Source organism: Panthera tigris, chromosome B2 (genome assembly GCF_018350195.1).
Source record: "Panthera tigris isolate Pti1 chromosome B2, P.tigris_Pti1_mat1.1, whole genome shotgun sequence".
NCBI classification, from domain to species: Eukaryota; Metazoa; Chordata; class Mammalia; order Carnivora; family Felidae; genus Panthera; species Panthera tigris.
In genome coordinates, this window is record NC_056664.1 from 104,664,260 (window position 1) to 104,682,735 (window position 18,476).

The window sequence follows — 18,476 nt, forward strand, 5'->3', positions numbered from 1 at the left end:
GAATATTTGAGTGAATGAAGGAAAAATCAGGGTGCCTAGGTTGCCGACAGAGTGGGGAGAGTGGCTGCAGATGAAACTGGAAAGGTAAGGAGGCCAAGAGCTTTGATAGTGATTCTAAGAACAATGAGAAGCAACTTTAGGATTACTGGAGTCAAAGACTGGCAATGAAGCAGGAAAAATAATGGACATTTTCTGAAGGTTGTTCCTTTCAGTTGCCCTTTTCCCCTAATTTATCACTTTAGTTTTTCTTTCACTTTGAGTCTATGCCAAGGGTTCTAATCTAGGGAGTTAGACTTCAAGGAGTCCCTGAACCAGCAGAAATTATATGCAACATTTTGTATGCACAGACACGTGTATTTTGTGAAGGGTACAGGTTCACAGTTTTATTGAAGAATTCTGCAATTCTCCCACCAAAATTGAGAGTGAGTGATATTATGTTCTTCCATGAAGTTAAAATTAATAGCCAACATCTTGCTAAATGGAAGTTGTATCAATGTAAAGTGTCAAAACCAAGTATTAGTTCATTTAAAAAGAGAGGGATACAGGACAAATAAACGTTAAAGGCTAATTAATATACAGTTTAGGGGCGTCTGGGTGGGTCAGTCGGTTAAGTGTCTGACTTCGGCTCAGGTCACCATCTCATGGTTCACAGGTTTGAGCCCTGTGACAGGCTCTGTGCTGACAGCTCTGAGCCTGGAGCCTGCTTTGGATTCTGTGTCTCCCTCTCTCTCTCTGCCCCTCCCCTGCTTGCTCGCTCTTTCTCAAAAATAAGCATTTAAAATTTTTTTTAAAATATATATACAGTTTATAGGCCAGATATTGTCCCATCCTTTATACCTTCTTCAAGTTGGAGGTAATATAAATTAATAGTACTAGTCATGACCTTAAATATTGCAAAATTATGAATTCATACTTACATTATCAAAAAAGGATTAATTATGCCAATATAGTCTTAAGGTTAATTTGAATTTCAATTATTAGAGAACAAGTAACCCATGAACTGTATTATTTATACAGGATAACCTTCTGCGTTGCCTTCGCCTTCAAGGTGATATTCTCTCTACTCATCTGCCACACTCCATAAGAGGGGGAAGAGCAAAAACCTGGACTTCCTTGTTTATCCTCCAGTCTCCTGAGTTTGGTTGGCGCAGATGAGACACATTTGCCTTCTAAGCGCGAGTCTTGAACTCTCCTAGTCCGCCCATCTCATTCATACCTGCACCTCAGGATTCCCAAGGTCTGTCTGTGCCTGGGTCTGGGTCTCTCTGCCAAACACACACACACACACACACACACACACACACACGCATTCTGTAAATGCATTCTCTCTCCAGGAATGCACGACTCGCCCCTTTCCGAGCAACATTCAGATCCTGAAAGTTCTCCAGCGCTGGATCCGGACTCGAGGCTCCTCCTTCTTTGTTCCCGCGGCGCCAGACGGGTTCTCAGGTTTCCAACCAAGACTGGTCAACTGCAGGTCGGATTGGCTGCGGTAGGAAGAGGAGCAGATGCTCCACCAAATCACAAATCTAGGATTTTAATTTTACTTGGTCTCCTCCCTAGAATCCTGGCAACTGGTGTGCATTGTTTCTCTTAGAGGAGAAACCCTTCCTTGCCTGGGTTGCTAAGGAGATGGGACGCTGTAACTTGCTGAGCAGTTGGGACCCTGAAATCCTTTAACTGACCTCAGCAAAGCGACTGCCCTGCGTTGCCTCTTTCCATATCTGCACTCCTCCTTCATCCAGAATTTTTTTTTCTTGACTCTTTCCATGGAAGACTCGACGTCCCCGAAACGAGAAAAAGCAAACCAAGATCCGAGGGAAGCAGGGCAGCCATGGGAAGAAGTAACAGCAGCTTCTTCCCAAGGTCTTGAGTCTGGGTTATCTGAGCCCTTGGAATTGGAGCAGGGGCTGGAAACTGGACCCCAACCCAGAAGCCCTCCTCAGAGCCCACAGTCCAGAGCCAGCATCCCTCTGGATGACCTCACAGGACCAGGTGCATCATATCCACCTTCCCCTCCACAGGAGGCCTCTTACACTCCTTCTCCCCCAGCTCTGGCCAGACAGGACCTTGCAGCGCCATGGCAGTCAGACAAAACCACTAGTGTGAATCCCGAAGCTGGGACACCTCACTTCCACCATTTGGAACAATCGTCTGATAAAGGAGAATCGACTGCTTCTCACACATTCCAATCAGAGGGAAGCACCTTCCGACAGTCTCAGCAAACCAAACATCACCTGTATGGACCAGAGGATGTGAACTATAACGACTCTAAACAAAAAGAGCTGAGATTTAACGTCTTTCAGGACGAAGACTCAAACAGTAACTATGATCTGGATTACGCTGAACCTGGGGTCTCTGAACTGGCCCCCAGCATGCTTGAGATCACCATTCAGAGTGCTAAGGCTTACCTACAGAAGACTAGTAGCAAGTCTGGCTTAAATTTGTAAGTCCTAAAGGGTTAAAGGGGTGTGTGTGTGTGTGTGTGTGTGTGTGTGTATTTAGCAAAGAAAAGGGGGTGTATCTGTGTATGAGACTTTGTTTCTGTGGGTGAATGGAAATATATTTGAAAAGTTTGCATTGGTAAGAGAGAGTTGGTGGCTTAATAACTCTGAGCATCATGGTAGTTGTATGGCTTGGTTTTGAGTTCCCCTGCAGGCCGGTGGGGGGGGGGGGCGCGGAGGCGGGGAGGGGGGCGGAGGCGGGGGGGGGGGATCACCAATTATCTCAGTTATCTCAGAACTGTCTTGATTTGAGCACTGAATATTCTGTATCCCGAGAAAACCCTCAGTCCTGGATAAACTAGAAGAATTGATCACAATAATTTTAAGTCTGAAGAATTCTTTATTTAATGTGAGAAATCTTCCCCCAAACCTGAGATTGACACTTTAAAATATTTCTTCTAAAGTACAGTTTTTAAACTATAATTTACTAAGCTTCAAGGATGTTATTTATCCTTAGTGGTTATTCTACTTGAATTTCTCATATGAACTTATTGTCATAATTCTCTGGGTTAAATAACAAGCATAAATTTACAAACTTTGTTAAAATTCCAGAAAAAATCATACATACTTGAGAGTTAGTTAACTAAAATTTAAAACTGAACACAAACATAAAAATGGAAAATTTTCCTTTATGGAATTGTTTTATAACCGATATTAATTAAATATCAAATTTTATTTTATTTCCAAATGCTAAGTCTCTGAGGTAATAAATATCTTCTATAATATTCACTATTGTCTTCTAAGTACTTTAGAGCCTGCAGTTAAAAACCATTTGGTAAAAATGACTTTAACTCTATCTCTTATATGCAATTCTTATTTGACAGCCATGAAAAATATTGTTTTTGTTGCAATTGAAACAGTCTCTTACTAAAATACAAGATCTGACATTGGTTTTGCTCTGTTGAATAAAATTAGCCTACAAAAAAGAATTGCTTCCTCCTTCTCTGCCATTCTATTAAAACAAATTATTAAACCTCCCAAATTGAAAAAGCTATAACTATGAATTAAAATCCACATTTTATAATTTGACACAAAGGCATTTTCAGATGTGGACCTCTTAAAAAACCAATGCAATATCTTGCCTGAAGAACTATAAATAAAGCACAAGCAGACATTATATTAAAGCCTGAAAAATAAAATAAAATTTGGACTTAGAGTCCTCAATTCAATGGCATATATGGTCCCTACTGGAGCAAATCAAGAACTCCAGTTACAACCCAGCTGCCTAGTAAGCAATAATATTTTTATCCTGACTCATTCTCCAGGAGTTTCAATACTGAACAAATATTAAGGAAGCATGATGAAGTTTTAAACAAACTCCATTTCTGTTCACCTACAAGAATAGCAATATTTTGGGAAAGAAGGATTTATTCTTCACATGTATTTTTAAATGGCCCTTCACATTGGTTGCTCACATAATCTGCATATTTTTTCTTTGATATTCCTGAGACCCATTAGATAAATAAAGATATAAAGAAAAAATGAAAAATAATAGTTATGGGCAACTAGTAGAAAGTGGGCAGTTATTGAGTATCTATTTTGTTTCACTCTAATAAGGGAGAGGATGCATTAAAACAACAACATCAAGAACTTAGTTTTGGCCACGTAAGAACCTAATGCAGTTGCTGAGTGGGAAATATATCATCTACACAATTGCATAGCAGTGGATCGGTGATCTCAGAGAAGCCCATTGAATGGTTTTCAGGAATGACTAGAGTGATAAGTCCTCAAGGACAAAATATGTTTTAAATGATTTCTTGAGAGAAATTATATATATGGCACATAGCAAGCAAAAGCTCTCAGGTTAGGACTTAACAACTATGTGAAACTGATTTTGAGTAGATTTACCTCACTGGGGCAGACATTCTAATTGAGCTAATTATTAGAAATGAAATTGGAGAGATGTAATCCTTATCTGCCAGAGGAGAAATTCAGGCAAGTTTGCAAATTGGACAAAGGAATTTCTATCTAACTGAAGAGCACTTTGACAGACATTTTTTGCTCTTAAATAGTAAATTCACACAGAAAATCTGGTATTTGAAAAAACACACCTGAGCAGTATAAAATGTAATGAATTAACCACTTTTAGGCAGTTTCACTAATTCAGTTATGAAATAAGTACCTAGGACGGTGTTGTTTTTGTTGCTTTTAAATGTTTATTTATTTTTGAGAGAGAGAAACAGAGTGCAAGCTGGAGAGAGGCAGAGAGAGAGGGAGACACAGAATCTGAAGCAGGCTTCAGGCTCTGATCTGTCAGCACAGAACCCGACGTGGGGCTCGAACTCACCAACCGTGAGAGCATGACCTGAGCCAAAGTTGGATTAACCGACAGGGGCGCCTGGGTGGCGCAGTCGGTTAAGCGTCCGACTTCAGCCAGGTCACGATCTCGCGGACCGTGAGTTTGAGCCCCGCGTCAGGCTCTGGGCTGATGGCTCGGAGCCTGGAGCCTGTTTCCGATTCTGTGTCTCCCTCTCTCTCTGCCCCTCCCCCGTTCATGCTCTGTCTCTCTCTGTCCCAAAAATAAATAAAAAAAAAACGTTGAAAAAAAATTAAAAAAAAAAAAAAAAAAGCAAAGTTGGATTAACCGACAGAGCCACCCAGGTGCCCCCTTAGGGCTGTGTTTTTAATAGAATAGGACAAAAGTGTTAGAGTACAGCACATTTTAATAAAGATGAATAATATTTGATGACATTTTTCAATTGTGTGTGGGGAAGGGTTGCAATATGTAATGTATTTCTTATAGGTCTAAAAACCACTGAAGTAGATAATTGGTCCAGGAAATGGAAAGGAAGAGAACATATTTAAGAGTCAACAGGATTTAGAAATCAAATTGGATTTGATGAGTGTAGGGGAAAGGGGATGAAAAAGAAGTTAAGGGAAAAAATGTAAAATAAGGTTAATCTCTTAAATATATAACTAAGAGATTTCAAATCAAATAAAATGTGAAAATGTATCTGATTCAAAATATGTATCTTGCCATAATATGTGTTTTAATAAGTTAAATATTCATATCACATTGGAGGCATTTCTTTTTTTTTTTTTTTAATTTTTTTTTCCAACGTTTTTTATTTATTTTTGGGACAGAGAGAGACAGAGCATGAATGGGGGAGGGGCAGAGAGAGAGGGAGGCACAGAATCGGAAACAGGCTCTAGGCTCCGAGCCATCAGCCCAGAGCCTGACGCGGGGCTCGAACTCACGGACCGCGAGATCATGACCTGGCTGAAGTCGGACGCTTAACCGACTGCACCACCCAGGCGCCCCTCACATTGGAGGCATTTCTTAAGCAAAATTCTAGCATAGGTTCTTTCTGGCAGTGGTGAAATTAACGGTGTTTATCCATTTACGATATCTGAAGGCTTTGAGTTCTTGAAGTTTCCTAGAAACCAACTAACTGAGTCTGCATGTGATGCTTCTTCAAAGGCTTTTTGACAAGGATATTATCTGGAATTTTCTCTTTTCGGGTAGGTATGATCATCTTTCTGATATGCTCGCCAAGGTCTTAGATGAGCGTCCGGAAAATGCTGTGGATATCATTGAAAGTATCAGCCAAGATGTGAAGATGGGACATTTTAGGAAAAAATTAGATACACTCCAAAATGAGAATGAGATGCTTCCAACATATGAGATAGCAGAGAAGCAAAGGGCTCTTTTTCTCCAGGGAAATTTGGAAGGAGCTGACCAAGAACTAGAAGATGAAATAGTAAGTCACTGCTGTAAATTTGAATAGCTCAGTCTTAGAGTTTTATTTCAGATGAGTGGGTGTGGGTTTAAATTCATATCAACTGTCTTTTATAGTTTCCTAAATAGTATGTGTAACCTCATTTCACACCATACATTTCCCTGTTATACTTTCTGATTTTTTTACATTGTGTTTCACAGGGTTGGTTGTTTGTTATATGTTTGTGGGGTTGAGCTCCTTGATGTCAGAGAAAATGATCTCTTCATCTTTTATATCTTCCAAAGTACCTGGTACAGATCTGGGTCTATAGCTGTTTCTTATTAATTTATTAAATGAATTGATTAATGTCAGATAGTTTAAAATTGGACTTTAAAACAAGTTGCATATTTTCCCCTTTAATTTACTAGAATAATTAGAAGTACCTCTAATGTCATTTGCATTCTTTTCCAAGGCAACTTCTTCATATTATGTCTTGATATTATGCATGTTACATCAATGAGGCATGATACGAGGGGAGAGGGATAAGATAGTTATTTTAATCTCTATAGACAAAGCATTGAAAATATTTACAGAGAAAGCTGGCGACAGAGATAAAAAAATTATCATTAGAGAATAAAATTAGTTGTACTACAGAAATTTTAGCTCCAAATATTTTTAAATAGTATCAAGCATGCTGTTTCTGTATGTCCATATGCTTGTCATTTATACTACTGAGTAATTTACACTATACATCTACTGAGCTTCCATGTTTTGTTAACCACTAGACTACTTAAATCTGCCTATATACTTGCAAATTTGATGTTTGGTGTAAGATAGTTTCAGAAAAGGATGGAAAGTTCAGTCAGGAAAAAGGAGGGAGGGATCTAGACAGTAGGTACACCATCTAGGGCTCTGCAACCTTTGTGTGGGGATCCAACCTGACACAGTGGGATACAGGGTACTCAGAAGGAACAGGCGATAGGTGCCAAGGAGTTGACATCGGCTGCACCTTTTCTGAAAATACCTTACGCCAAACATGTGGTTAAATAGCCACATACAGTGATGATAAGTCTGGGGGCAATCAGCATGTAGGGATTAAGCAGATAGGTAGACACTGTTATGGAGGAGCTTATCAAAGAGAAGTCAGACTCCAGTATTAGAATGGGGCATTGGGCCATCTATAGGCACAGTATTACAAAGTAGGGGTCTGCATCCTAAAACTAGGGAAACTAGGGGTGAAAACACAAACAAGGTGTTTTGGTCCTGGAACTTGAGCTCTTTAATCAGATTTGATAAATTCTTCCAAAGGAAGAGTAAGATTGGTTTTAGGGCCAGGAATAGCTGAGCCATGAGATGAAGATTAAAAGTTCTATCTGAAAGAGTAGAAAGATGTAGGAATAGAAAGACACATAGACCTTGGAAGCACTGAAATGTGAGCTTTGTGACCAACTCATTAACTCATTAAGTTGGAATGCCAACTTAATGTTTAGAGTGTTCATGTTTCTATTCCTGTCTTTGACCACATCAGAATTCCTGTTCCTAGTTTTAGCATTCATTTATTCATTTACCCATTAATTCACAAACATTGTGACTACCTACTGCATGCCAGGTACACATGAAAAAGATACACACATGAAATGATATGCACAGAAATGTATTTATTTTTTTTTAAGTTTTTTAATGTTTATTTATTTTTGAGACAGAGAGAGACAGAGCATGAACAGGGGAGGGGCAGAGAGAGAGGGAGACACAGAATCTGAAACAGGCTCCAGGCTCTGAGCTGTCAGCACAGAGCCCGACGCGGGGCTCGAATTCATGGACCGTGAGATCATGACCTGAGCCAAAGTCAAACGCTTAACTGACCGAGCCACCCAGGCGCCCCTGCACAGAAATGTATTTAAATGTTTATTTATTTTTGAGAGGGAAAACACAAGCAGGAGAGGGGGCAGACAGGGAGAGGGAGGGAGGCACAGAATCTCAAGCAGGTTCCAGGCTCTGAGCTGTCAGCATAGAGTCCGATGCAGGGCTCCAATTCACAAACCATGAGATCATAACCTGAGCCGAAGTCGGATGCCCAACCAACTGAGCCACCCAGGCAACCCATATACACAGAACTTCCTGACTTTAAGTTGCTCACGGTCTACTGAAACAAGCAAAAAGGACTGTAAAGGTATTTAATTAGTGCAATAATAGAGATAGCCTCATATGGTGGGGCAAACAGAAGATTTCATCTGAATTAGGATCCTAGCTCGATTACTTACTTGCTGTGTGACTATGAGTAAATGATTAAACCTTTACAAGCCTCAGGAGTAATCAGATGGCAACAACTCAAGGGGAGAGTACTATTTATGAAGGGTTTGGCACATACTGGGAGCTCAATGGATAGCAGCAATTGTTATTATGTTGTTTTGACAATCTATGAAACAGAATGGAATGACTAACTCCACTACTGGGAATTGTCCTGGAGGTGGTATTTCATTTGGGTCATGAAGGAGAAGTAGAAGTTCATGAGATAAAGACTGTAAGGAATAAATTCTGAGCAAAAAGAAGAACAGAAAGTCAGGACACATTATTTAATATTTGGGAAAGTGAAGCATGAAGGAACAATGAAAACCAAGCAAACAAGATGCATAAAGCCAGACTGCTCTTGTGCATTGTGCATTGATAAGAAAGTTTTTTCTTCTCCACAATGGGAAGTCAGTAGAAGCTTTTACTAGAAAATAGTATAGCCTGTCTTGTGGTTTAGAAAGGTAACCCTGGTGATAATGTGGAGGAGAATGGAAGGAGAAAGATTAGAACAGAGCCTGGTGTGACAGGACAAGTAGTCAGGATGGAGACTCATATGGTAGAAATAAACTAAAGAGGAGGTAATAATGCCAACAGCTTTTTAGGTGGTAGAATCAATATGACTGTAACTAATTAAGTACAAAAGAAGAAACAAGGATAATGGAATTTTCTAATTTGGGAAACTGAGTGAATGGTGATGTTATTGGCAAAGATAGGACATATACAAAAAAAGGGAGATTTTGAGAGATACATGACTTCAATCTTAATTTGAGGTGTATGTAGACTATTCAACTGAAATTTCTAGAAACTGGCTAGAAACATGGGTGTAGAACATGGGAGAAAAGTCAGAGTAAGAGAGTTGGGTTTTAAACAACCCACATAACACTTGAAGTAATGTGGGAGGAATATGCCAAGCACAAAGTACTGAACGATGGCTGAAATTTTGAAAACAGCAATATTTAGGACCCAAATAAGGAAAAGGAACCAATTAGAGACTAAGAATAAATAGTTACAGAAGGCACAGTAGGATCATGAGTGAGAGCCAGTGTAAAAACAGTATGGAGATTCCTCAAAAAATTAAAAATAGAAATACCATATGATCCAATAAGCCCACTACTGAGTACTTACCAAAAGAAAGCAAAAATACTAACTCAAAAAGCTATATGCACCCCTATGTTTATTACAGCACTATTTACAGTAGCCAAGGTATGGAAGCAACCTAAATGTCCACTGAAAGACAAATGGATAAGGACACTGGAATATCACACAGCCATAAAAAATAATGAGACTGTCCCACTTATGACAGCATGGATGGACCTAGAGGTATTACACCAAGTGAAATAAGTCAGAATGAGAAATACAAATACCATATGAGTTCACTCATATGTGGAATCTAAAAAAACCCAACAGATTTATAAACAAACAAAAAGTAGAATCAGTCCTATAAATGCAGAGAACAAATTGATGGTTTCCAGAGGGAAGTGGGGGGTGGGGCATAGGCAAAATGGGTAAAGGGGAGAGGGAGATACAGGCTTCCAGTTATGGAATGAATAAGTCACAGAAATAAAAGGCACAGTATAAGGCATATCATCAATGATATTGTAATAGTGATGTATAGTGATGGATGGTACTACACCTGTAGTGAGCATAGCATAATGTAGAAACTTGTCTAATCACTTTGTGTATATGTGAAACTAATGTACCTTTATGTGTCAACTACACTCAAATTAAAAAAAAAGAAAAACAAGTGAGGGGTGCAGTAGATGTCAAACATGAAAGAGATGAGGATTGAAAAAAGTCTTTATGCTTATTTTGACCTCAAAATTACGGTAGAAGTAAGAACGGATCATTTGTAAGAATAGCAAAGTGCTCTCAGTTTCTCCATCTTCAAGGTCTAAAATTTGTCTAAAATTTGCAAGTGATCCCTCTCTTAGTTAAGGTTATTTTCTACTTTCTCACAGATGTTTTCTTACAGTCTACTTGAGACTTTGCTTTTTCATGTCTCTGTATTTCTTTTATGAAAATGTTTTTTAAATTTTCTTCCTTGTGTTAAATCCAAAAGTATTTATTGTAAGCAGGGGAAAACATCTGACTCAATTATGTTTTCAAAGGAAGTCATGTCTGAGCGCTTATTTTATTATATTTTCCTTTTATTTATCTTGTATATTACCCTATATAGAGGGCTATATTGATTTTTATTTACCCTATAGATTACCATATGTATATAATAAATATTTATCATTTATAAAAATATGGTAACATATACAAACATATAAACATTTTTTCCAAATATATATAGGAGGTAGACTATACTTTATTATTTCAAGATTGTAAAGAGCCCACTTAAATATTTTTTATAAAAAGAGGATGTTGAATTTTTATTATTCATAGTAGCTTAAATTACCTTTACTTAAGATACACACAGATAACAAGGCAACTGTTATATTGACAAATATAAGACATAATAGAAGTCACATTTATAAGTAATAAGGGAAAAATTGACATACAGGAATTATCAGAGTTTGATCTAAATGTTGCAAGAAATGTCAAAGACATGGTGGCCAGAGAAAGTAAAGCTAACACCAAGATCTTTAAAAAGGAAACAGGAAGCAAGCAGTTCTCATATAGATAAAACATTAACCACAGCATTTGTATCCCCAGGCAGAAAACGCTCTCCCAAATGTAATGGAGTCAGCTTTTTATTTTGAACAAGCTGGAGTTGGTTTGGGCACAGATGAGACTTATCGCATATTTCTTGCCCTCAAGCAGCTTACTGACACCAACCCCATCCAAAGATGTCGTTTCTGGGGCAAGATCTTGGGTCTGGAAATGAATTATATTGTAGCTGAAGTAGAATTCCGTGAGGGAGAGGATGAAGAGGATGTGGAAGAGGAAGATGTAACTGAAGAGAGGGACGATGCAGATAGCGAAGCTGATGAAGATGACGAAGACCAATTGCCAAGGACCTTTTACAAGACCCCACAGGCTATACCAAAAGAAGAAAACAGGACGGGAGCCAATAAATATGTGTATTTTGTTTGCAACGAACCAGGAAGACCATGGGTGAAGTTACCCTCGGTTACGCCTGCACAAATTGTTACTGCAAGAAAAATAAAGAAATTTTTCACTGGGCGTTTAGATGCTCCCATCATAAGCTACCCACCTTTTCCGGGAAATGAGAGCAATTACTTACGAGCACAAATTGCCAGAATTTCAGCAGGGACCCACGTCAGTCCTCTGGGATTCTATCAGTTTGGTGAAGAGGAAGGAGAGGAGGAGGAAGAGGTAGAAGGCAGACGAGACAGCTTTGAAGAAAACCCCGATTTTGAAGGCATCCAAGTGATCGATCTCGTGGAATCCCTATCCAATTGGGTTCATCACGTGCAACACATTCTGTCCCAGGTAAGGGTTTTCCAATTCTCAATCTATCAGCCAATCGGCAAATATTTGTTAAATTCCCTCTACAGTGTACAAATGTATACAAAACAAAGTTCTTCAGACCCTAGACAAAGAAACCTTTGAAAAACCAAATGAAGACACAGGGTACTACGTAATTGCCAAGTAGTATAGACCTGGGATCTTCAAACAAATTTTTATTTCCAAACAGAAATAAAGTAAGTATTTCTATGAAGAATTTGACAAGTTATGTAAGGATTTCGATTTATGTATGTTGTGAAATTATGTGCTTTTTAAAAAAATTTTTTTAACGTTTTATTTATTTTTGAGAGAGACAGACAGAGACAGAGTGCGAGCGGGGGAGGGGCAGAGAGAGAGAAGGAGACACAGAATCGGAAGCAGGCTCCAGGCTCCAAGCTGTCAGCACAGAGCCTGATGCGAGGCTCGAACTCAGGAACCGTGAGATCATGACCTGAGCCAAAGTCGGACGCTTAACCGACGGAGCCACCCAGGCGCCCCATGAAATTATGTTTTATATGTTAAACATAGGTACTTTAGTTTTGGGAACGGTTGTTTTATTCTATTTCTCTAATACATGGAGGTTTTATACCAAGAAAAATAATATATTATAACAAAAATGAAAAGAAGCAGTGCTATATAGCACCTCTTCTGCCAGGTGCTCTTAACAACACTTTCTGTGTATTATCTCATGTAATCCTCCCAACTGTATAAAAGACATACTATCCTTATTTCACAGATGGGGAAATTGAGACAGAGAGTTTAGAAAATGTGACAAAGAGAATATAGCCAATAAGCAACAGGGTCAGATGTGAATGGGCAGAATGGATCCAGAGTCCACAGTGATTAACTGTGCTGTGCTGCCTCATCTGCAGGCAGAAAATACTTACACTTTGATCTACGTAAGAGATACTCTAATATGTCTATGGATAAGAGTTAATTAAATGAAAAATAGCCCCAAGCTTCCTTACCTGACTTTATTATCACATTTAAAAATTTGTTATTACTACTACTAATCGTACCTTACCACTTTCATATAAACTATTTATGAAAAATTAGTAAAATGCATTATTTTTTTCACAAGGGTTTGGCTAATTTTAAAATATATGTTACATGTTCTGTAACTTTAAGAAGTTGGCAAATTTCTGAAATAAATTGTACAATTTTTTTTTTTTTTTTTTTTTTTTTTGCTAGACATAAACGATCAAAAACCTAGCACTTGGCATGTATGTTGAATGAATAAACGATTGACTGGTTAAATTCCCACACAGTAGGACATCTTGCAGATAATTGCTTCAATCCAAATAAATATTCCAATATTTCAAGATCCTCATGAGATTACTAAATCTTGCGACACTCATTCCCAGGGCCGCTGTAATTGGTTTAACCCCATACAAAAGAGTGAGGAGGAAGAAGAAGAGGAAGATGAAGAAAAAGAAGAAGAGAAAGGAGAAGAGCCTGACTATACAGAACAGGAAGTGGGGCCACCTCTTTTGACACCAATCTCTGAAGATTTAGGTAACTTTACACAGATTACATAATATACCGTGTATATTATATATACTATGTAGATTATATATATGCATATATGATATAGTATATGTAGCATCCATATATATACTAGGTACTATAGTATATTTTTATATATGTATATATTACATACTATGTATATTATATGGCAAATGGGAGTTGATTACCTATAAAAAGTGGATGATAACCAAAATTTCCTCCTCTTTCCCCTTCACGTGTTTTGGGATAATGGGGAATAGAGAATATAGCTGGCCTCACCGCCAACTTTCTTGGACAGAGGGTGGAGGAGTGATGCAGGGAGGAAACATAAATTGGCTGCAGCTCTTACTGGAAATGCTGACAGTTATCTTGTGTATCATTGTCTTGCATTTTGCAGACCATAAAATATGGCCATAAACACATGACATAGTTACAGTAAAGTATCATATGAGGTACTGTGGCTTTTTAAAATCTACTACTATCTTCATATTCTTGTTTCTTCCTATTCGGTTTTGGGGCATTTTTGCTTGTAATCCTTGTTCTCTTCCATAATAAGAAAATTTTAATCTTTTATTTGGTCATTAAGTAATATTCTCTCCACCACATAGGCCTCCTCTCCCTTAGTAAAACTTTTCCCTGTTGCACAGATGGACACACACACGCACACATACATGCATATAAATAATCAAATTTGTTGTTCCACAACATTCGTAAAATAGCCTTCTGATTTTATGTTAAGCTGCTGATGTTTAATTTTTATGTCAAGTATGTGTGTTTTAAGATTTATAAAAAGAGCTTCTCTGTTACACTACAGTAGATCCTTGTCTATTTAAGAGGTAAGCTTTTGAATTTCTCTTTGGTTTACAGAAATCCAGAATATACCACCTTGGACAACACGGCTGTCCTCAAATCTCATTCCTCAATATGCTGTTGCAGTCCTTAGATCCAACCTTTGGCCTGGGGCATATGCCTTTTCCAATGGCAAGTAAGTGTCTGACGAATTACAAAGCCATTATTGTGATTATTTAAGTGCTAAAAATTGTAACTTATCACTGGAATGTTATGTTCCAGTTTTCTTTCTTTCTTTCTTTCTTTCTTTCTTTCTTTCTTTCTTTCTTTCTTTCTTTCTTTCTTTCTTTCTTTCTTTCTTTCTTTCTTTTCTTTCTCCCCTCCCTCACCTGCTTCTCCAGGTGAAGTACCAACCTGGGCTCAGGAGTTAGAGCAACCCCAGAGTAAGAGACAAGGCTGCCCTGAGTAGTTGTTCAGGGCAGTCATTCGCAATAACCAGGGGAGAGACCCAAGGCCAGGATGGGAGGGGGAAAGGGCATGGGGCAGTCCACCCAGAGTAGGGAGTAGGGAGAGGTGATACCCAGGAAGGTCCAGGCCATGAGCTAGATGTCATGTGCAGCACTGGCACCTACATCTTCCCCATGCGTTCTTATCACAACTGAGAAGAGAGGTCCGCATTTCACAGATTAGGAAACTGGGCTGGGATAAAGAAAGAACAAAAGGCTGGAGGCAGATGATGAAGTCCCCAGACTCCACAGTGGGTAAAATGTCGCTGTCCAGGATGAGCTTCCTCCTGTTGCCAAGATAATCATTTCCAGGGAGCCTACACCACTGCAGTCTGGTAAGCTATTTTCTCACCGGAGCTGTTTTCTCACTGGTGTTCATTTCTAGAGCTGTCTGGTGCCAGGAATGCTTGGTAAGGAGGAAGCGGGTTACTATGGCTTTAATTCATGTTGGCATGTCAAGTGTGTGTGCCATAAGATTTATTCAGATAACATCTGTATTACACAGTGAAGCATCAAATTTAGAACATTAGAGTAACTCAGACTTCTGTCCTTTTAATTAACCAATTAGTGGAGCTAAAATATGGCTTTTATTCTATGATTAATAGACATACTCGTTTTCTAAGATTAATGGAGGTAATTCTATGCGGTGTTTAAATTAATCTCAACAGTTTTTGTTGGACATCTTGATAAAAAATAATTTAAAATATGTATTATTTAAACTATCACTTTCAAGAGAATCAGGATCAAAGAGGATACTCAATGTCCTTTTATTCCTCACCCAGAACATACACTTCCATTTGTCTTATGCTTCCATTTCTCACCTAAGAGCCCTCTGTCAGAAGCTCAGCTAAGCTGGAGAGAGAGCTGAGCTGTCACGTCAGAGATGCCATTAAAGCAACAAGTCCAAAATGAAAGAGTTAAGCTTGTGAACATTTACTGTGATAAGCAAGAGAAAACTCTGACTGTCCCTGTCCCGTTTTCCCTTGTGGAATGGCACACTGATGGAAGATCAGTGGATCAGTGTATGTATGCGGGTCATCTCACTGAGGAGTCCCCAGATACCAGGCTTCTGCAGTTTTTATGGCCTTGAAGTCCCAGGAAGCTGGTAGAGGGTGGAGGGAAGGGCTAGAAGTGAAGAAGTACTCAGTACTGAGTCTGGGTGGGGAGAAGTGTCCTTGAGGTATATCTCCTTCCCTAACCCCATAAGGAGGCCGTGGCAGAAGCACCTGAAGACCTCTGCTTAAGGCCTCAGATAAGACCTAGAACGAAGGCACCTGTGCTAGGAACTCAACCATGCAAAGAGCACGGCAGGCCAGATGGCCCAGAGTCCTTGACCACAGCTTCCCTTAGAGACGTCGATGCACTGGCTGGGCATCAAGTCTGGTGTGGGAATGGCAGTCTTCCCCTGTGAGGCCTGTCGGGCAAAACTTGTAATTGCATGCGGTTGGGCCTGAAAAATCACACACAGGTTTGTAACCAATCACAAGAATCCTCCGCCATACCAGCAACGTACTCGTTGTGGTCTAGGTGTAAAGTACAATTTGACAGGGTCTGGTGGCCTCTTAATCCGCTTAGGCAGTTTGGATCATAGTCATTTCCTGTGGTAGGAGAATCATTGAGGGGTATTTCATCTCTAGCACTTAAAATGTATTGTTTTAAAATTATGGGATTATGACCCTCGAAGAGTGATCGACTTTTAGAGAAGGAGCGATTTTCTTACCGAAAAATTATATAACAATCACCTACTTTCTTTTTTAAACTTTATAGAAAGTTTGAAAATTTCTACATAGGCTGGGGTCACAAATATAGTCCAGACAACTATACACCCCCAGCTCTACCACCAGTTTACCAAGAATACCCCAGTGGAGCAGAAATTACAGAAATGGATGATCCTACTGTGGAAGAAGAGCAGGCTTTCAGAGCTGCACAAGAAGCAGCTGTTCTTTCAGCTGAGGAAAATGAAGAAACTGAGGAAGACGAAGAGGAGGATGATTATGACCAAGAATAAAATTAGCCCAGGTTTGTGGAAGACTGATCCACATATACCTTAGGGGGAACCAATTTTATTTTATTTTATTTATTTTATTTTATTTTATTTTATTTTATTTTATTTTATTTTATTTATTTATTTTATTTTATTTTATTATTTTATTTTATTTTATTTTATTTATTTTATTATTTTATTTTATTTTATTATTTTATTATATTATTTTATTTTATTTTATTATTTTATTATTTTATTATTTTATTTTATATTATTTTATTTTATTTTATATTTTATTTATTTTATTTTATTTTATTATTTTATTTTATTTTATTATTTTATTTTATTTTATTTATTTTATTTTATTATTTTATGTATTTTATTTTATTTTATATTTTATTTTATTTTATTTATTTTATTTTATTTTATATTTTATTTTATTATTTTATTTATTTTATTTTATTATTTTATGTATTTTATTTTATTTTATATTTTATTTTATTTTATATTTTATTTATTTTATTTTAATTTACTTTTATTTATTTAATTTTATTAATTGAATTGAATTGAATTGAATTAATTTATTTATTTTAGAGAGAGAGCAAGCACAGAGAGGGGCAGAGAGAGACAATCTTAAGCAGGTTCCACACTCAGCACAGAGCGCAGGGCTCAATCCCACAACCCTGGGATTATGACCTGAGCCGAAATCAAGAGTCAGACTTTCAACCCATCCAGGTGCCCCGGAACCTGTTTTACATACATAACTGTAGCATATAATTACATAAATATTGGCAACTATTATGGTGCAAAATGTCATTCCTTGAAAATGTCAAGTTTGGAATTTCATACGTGCAGCTATTAATATGTACTTGTAGAAGGAAGCTCAATGGATTTTCCAGAGGCTAGATGACATGTTCTTACATCACTGTTCTGATGACTACAGCTAATAGAAGCATGTGTATTCTTTAAAAAAAAAAAAAAAAAAAAAAAAAAAGTTTTAATTTCTAATATGGCAAACCTGGGAAGATGTAATCCACAATCTCTTCTTGGTGGTCTTTAATATATTTTGTGTCAATGGGAACTATGACCAAAAATATTGATAATCACTGAATTAAAGCATGTACTTTTAACCAGTCTGTGATACTATATGCAAATATTGCATATGTATATATGTGTGTGTGGGGGTTGGTTTTGTTTTGCTGGGGACAGGATTTATAATTCTATCACCTGCCCAAAGACTGGGAACGCTCAAAATGTTAATACTTTTTGTTACTTCTTAAAAAAATGCTCTCAGTCTGACTCCTTTATCCTAAAAAAAATTGGTTTTATATGATCTGCACAGAGATGGCTAGCTGGGATATCCAAAGACTTAAGATTACTGTTTTTATAGCACTGCATCTCTAAAACTAGTTATTATTTCCATTCCTAAAAATGTATTTTTAAATCCTCTTTGTGCTGGACACTCTGAGATTACTTTTAAAAACTAGACATTGCTCCTGAAATCTTAGAGCTTCCATTCATCAAGGAAGGAAGTAGAAAAAGAGAAATAGAAAGTTAGAATAGATTGCAACTTAGCATGTACTGAGAAATAAATATCACAGGATACCACAGAACAGTGCTTCTTAAATCCTGTGACGTACCAATTTAAAAATTAAAATTCGACTCCAATGTCATTATTTTGGAAAATAAAATATCACAATTCTAATTTCTATAATTATCTTGTCAGACTGCCAGTTCACAAAACACTGATCTATGCTTTAAAAAAAAACACTGCTATCAAACACTTAGAGGGTGCATTTAACCTGGATTTCAGCCATGAAGAAAG

General features: G+C 37.8%; 1 protein-coding gene across 2 annotated transcripts; it reads left to right on the plus strand.

Moving 5' to 3' along the window:
• Positions 1–1,725: 1,725 nt before the first annotated feature.
• On the plus strand, positions 1,726–17,277 carry RSPH4A (radial spoke head component 4A). Of its 2 annotated transcripts, XM_015536013.2 has the most exons (7): positions 1,726–2,446; positions 5,971–6,205; positions 11,111–11,851; positions 13,231–13,381; positions 14,240–14,357; positions 16,435–16,686; positions 17,246–17,277. In XM_015536013.2, exons 1-6 carry the CDS (start codon positions 1,770–1,772, stop codon positions 16,673–16,675), a joined length of 2,163 nt encoding a protein of 720 aa, XP_015391499.2. In that variant the 5' UTR covers positions 1,726–1,769; the 3' UTR covers positions 16,676–16,686; positions 17,246–17,277. The 2 variants fall into 2 exon arrangements, with proteins under 2 accessions (XP_015391499.2, XP_007078756.2); XM_007078694.3 differs by lacking the exons at positions 13,231–13,381; positions 17,246–17,277 and having other exon boundaries at positions 16,435–16,457.
• Positions 17,278–18,476: the final 1,199 nt, after the last annotated feature.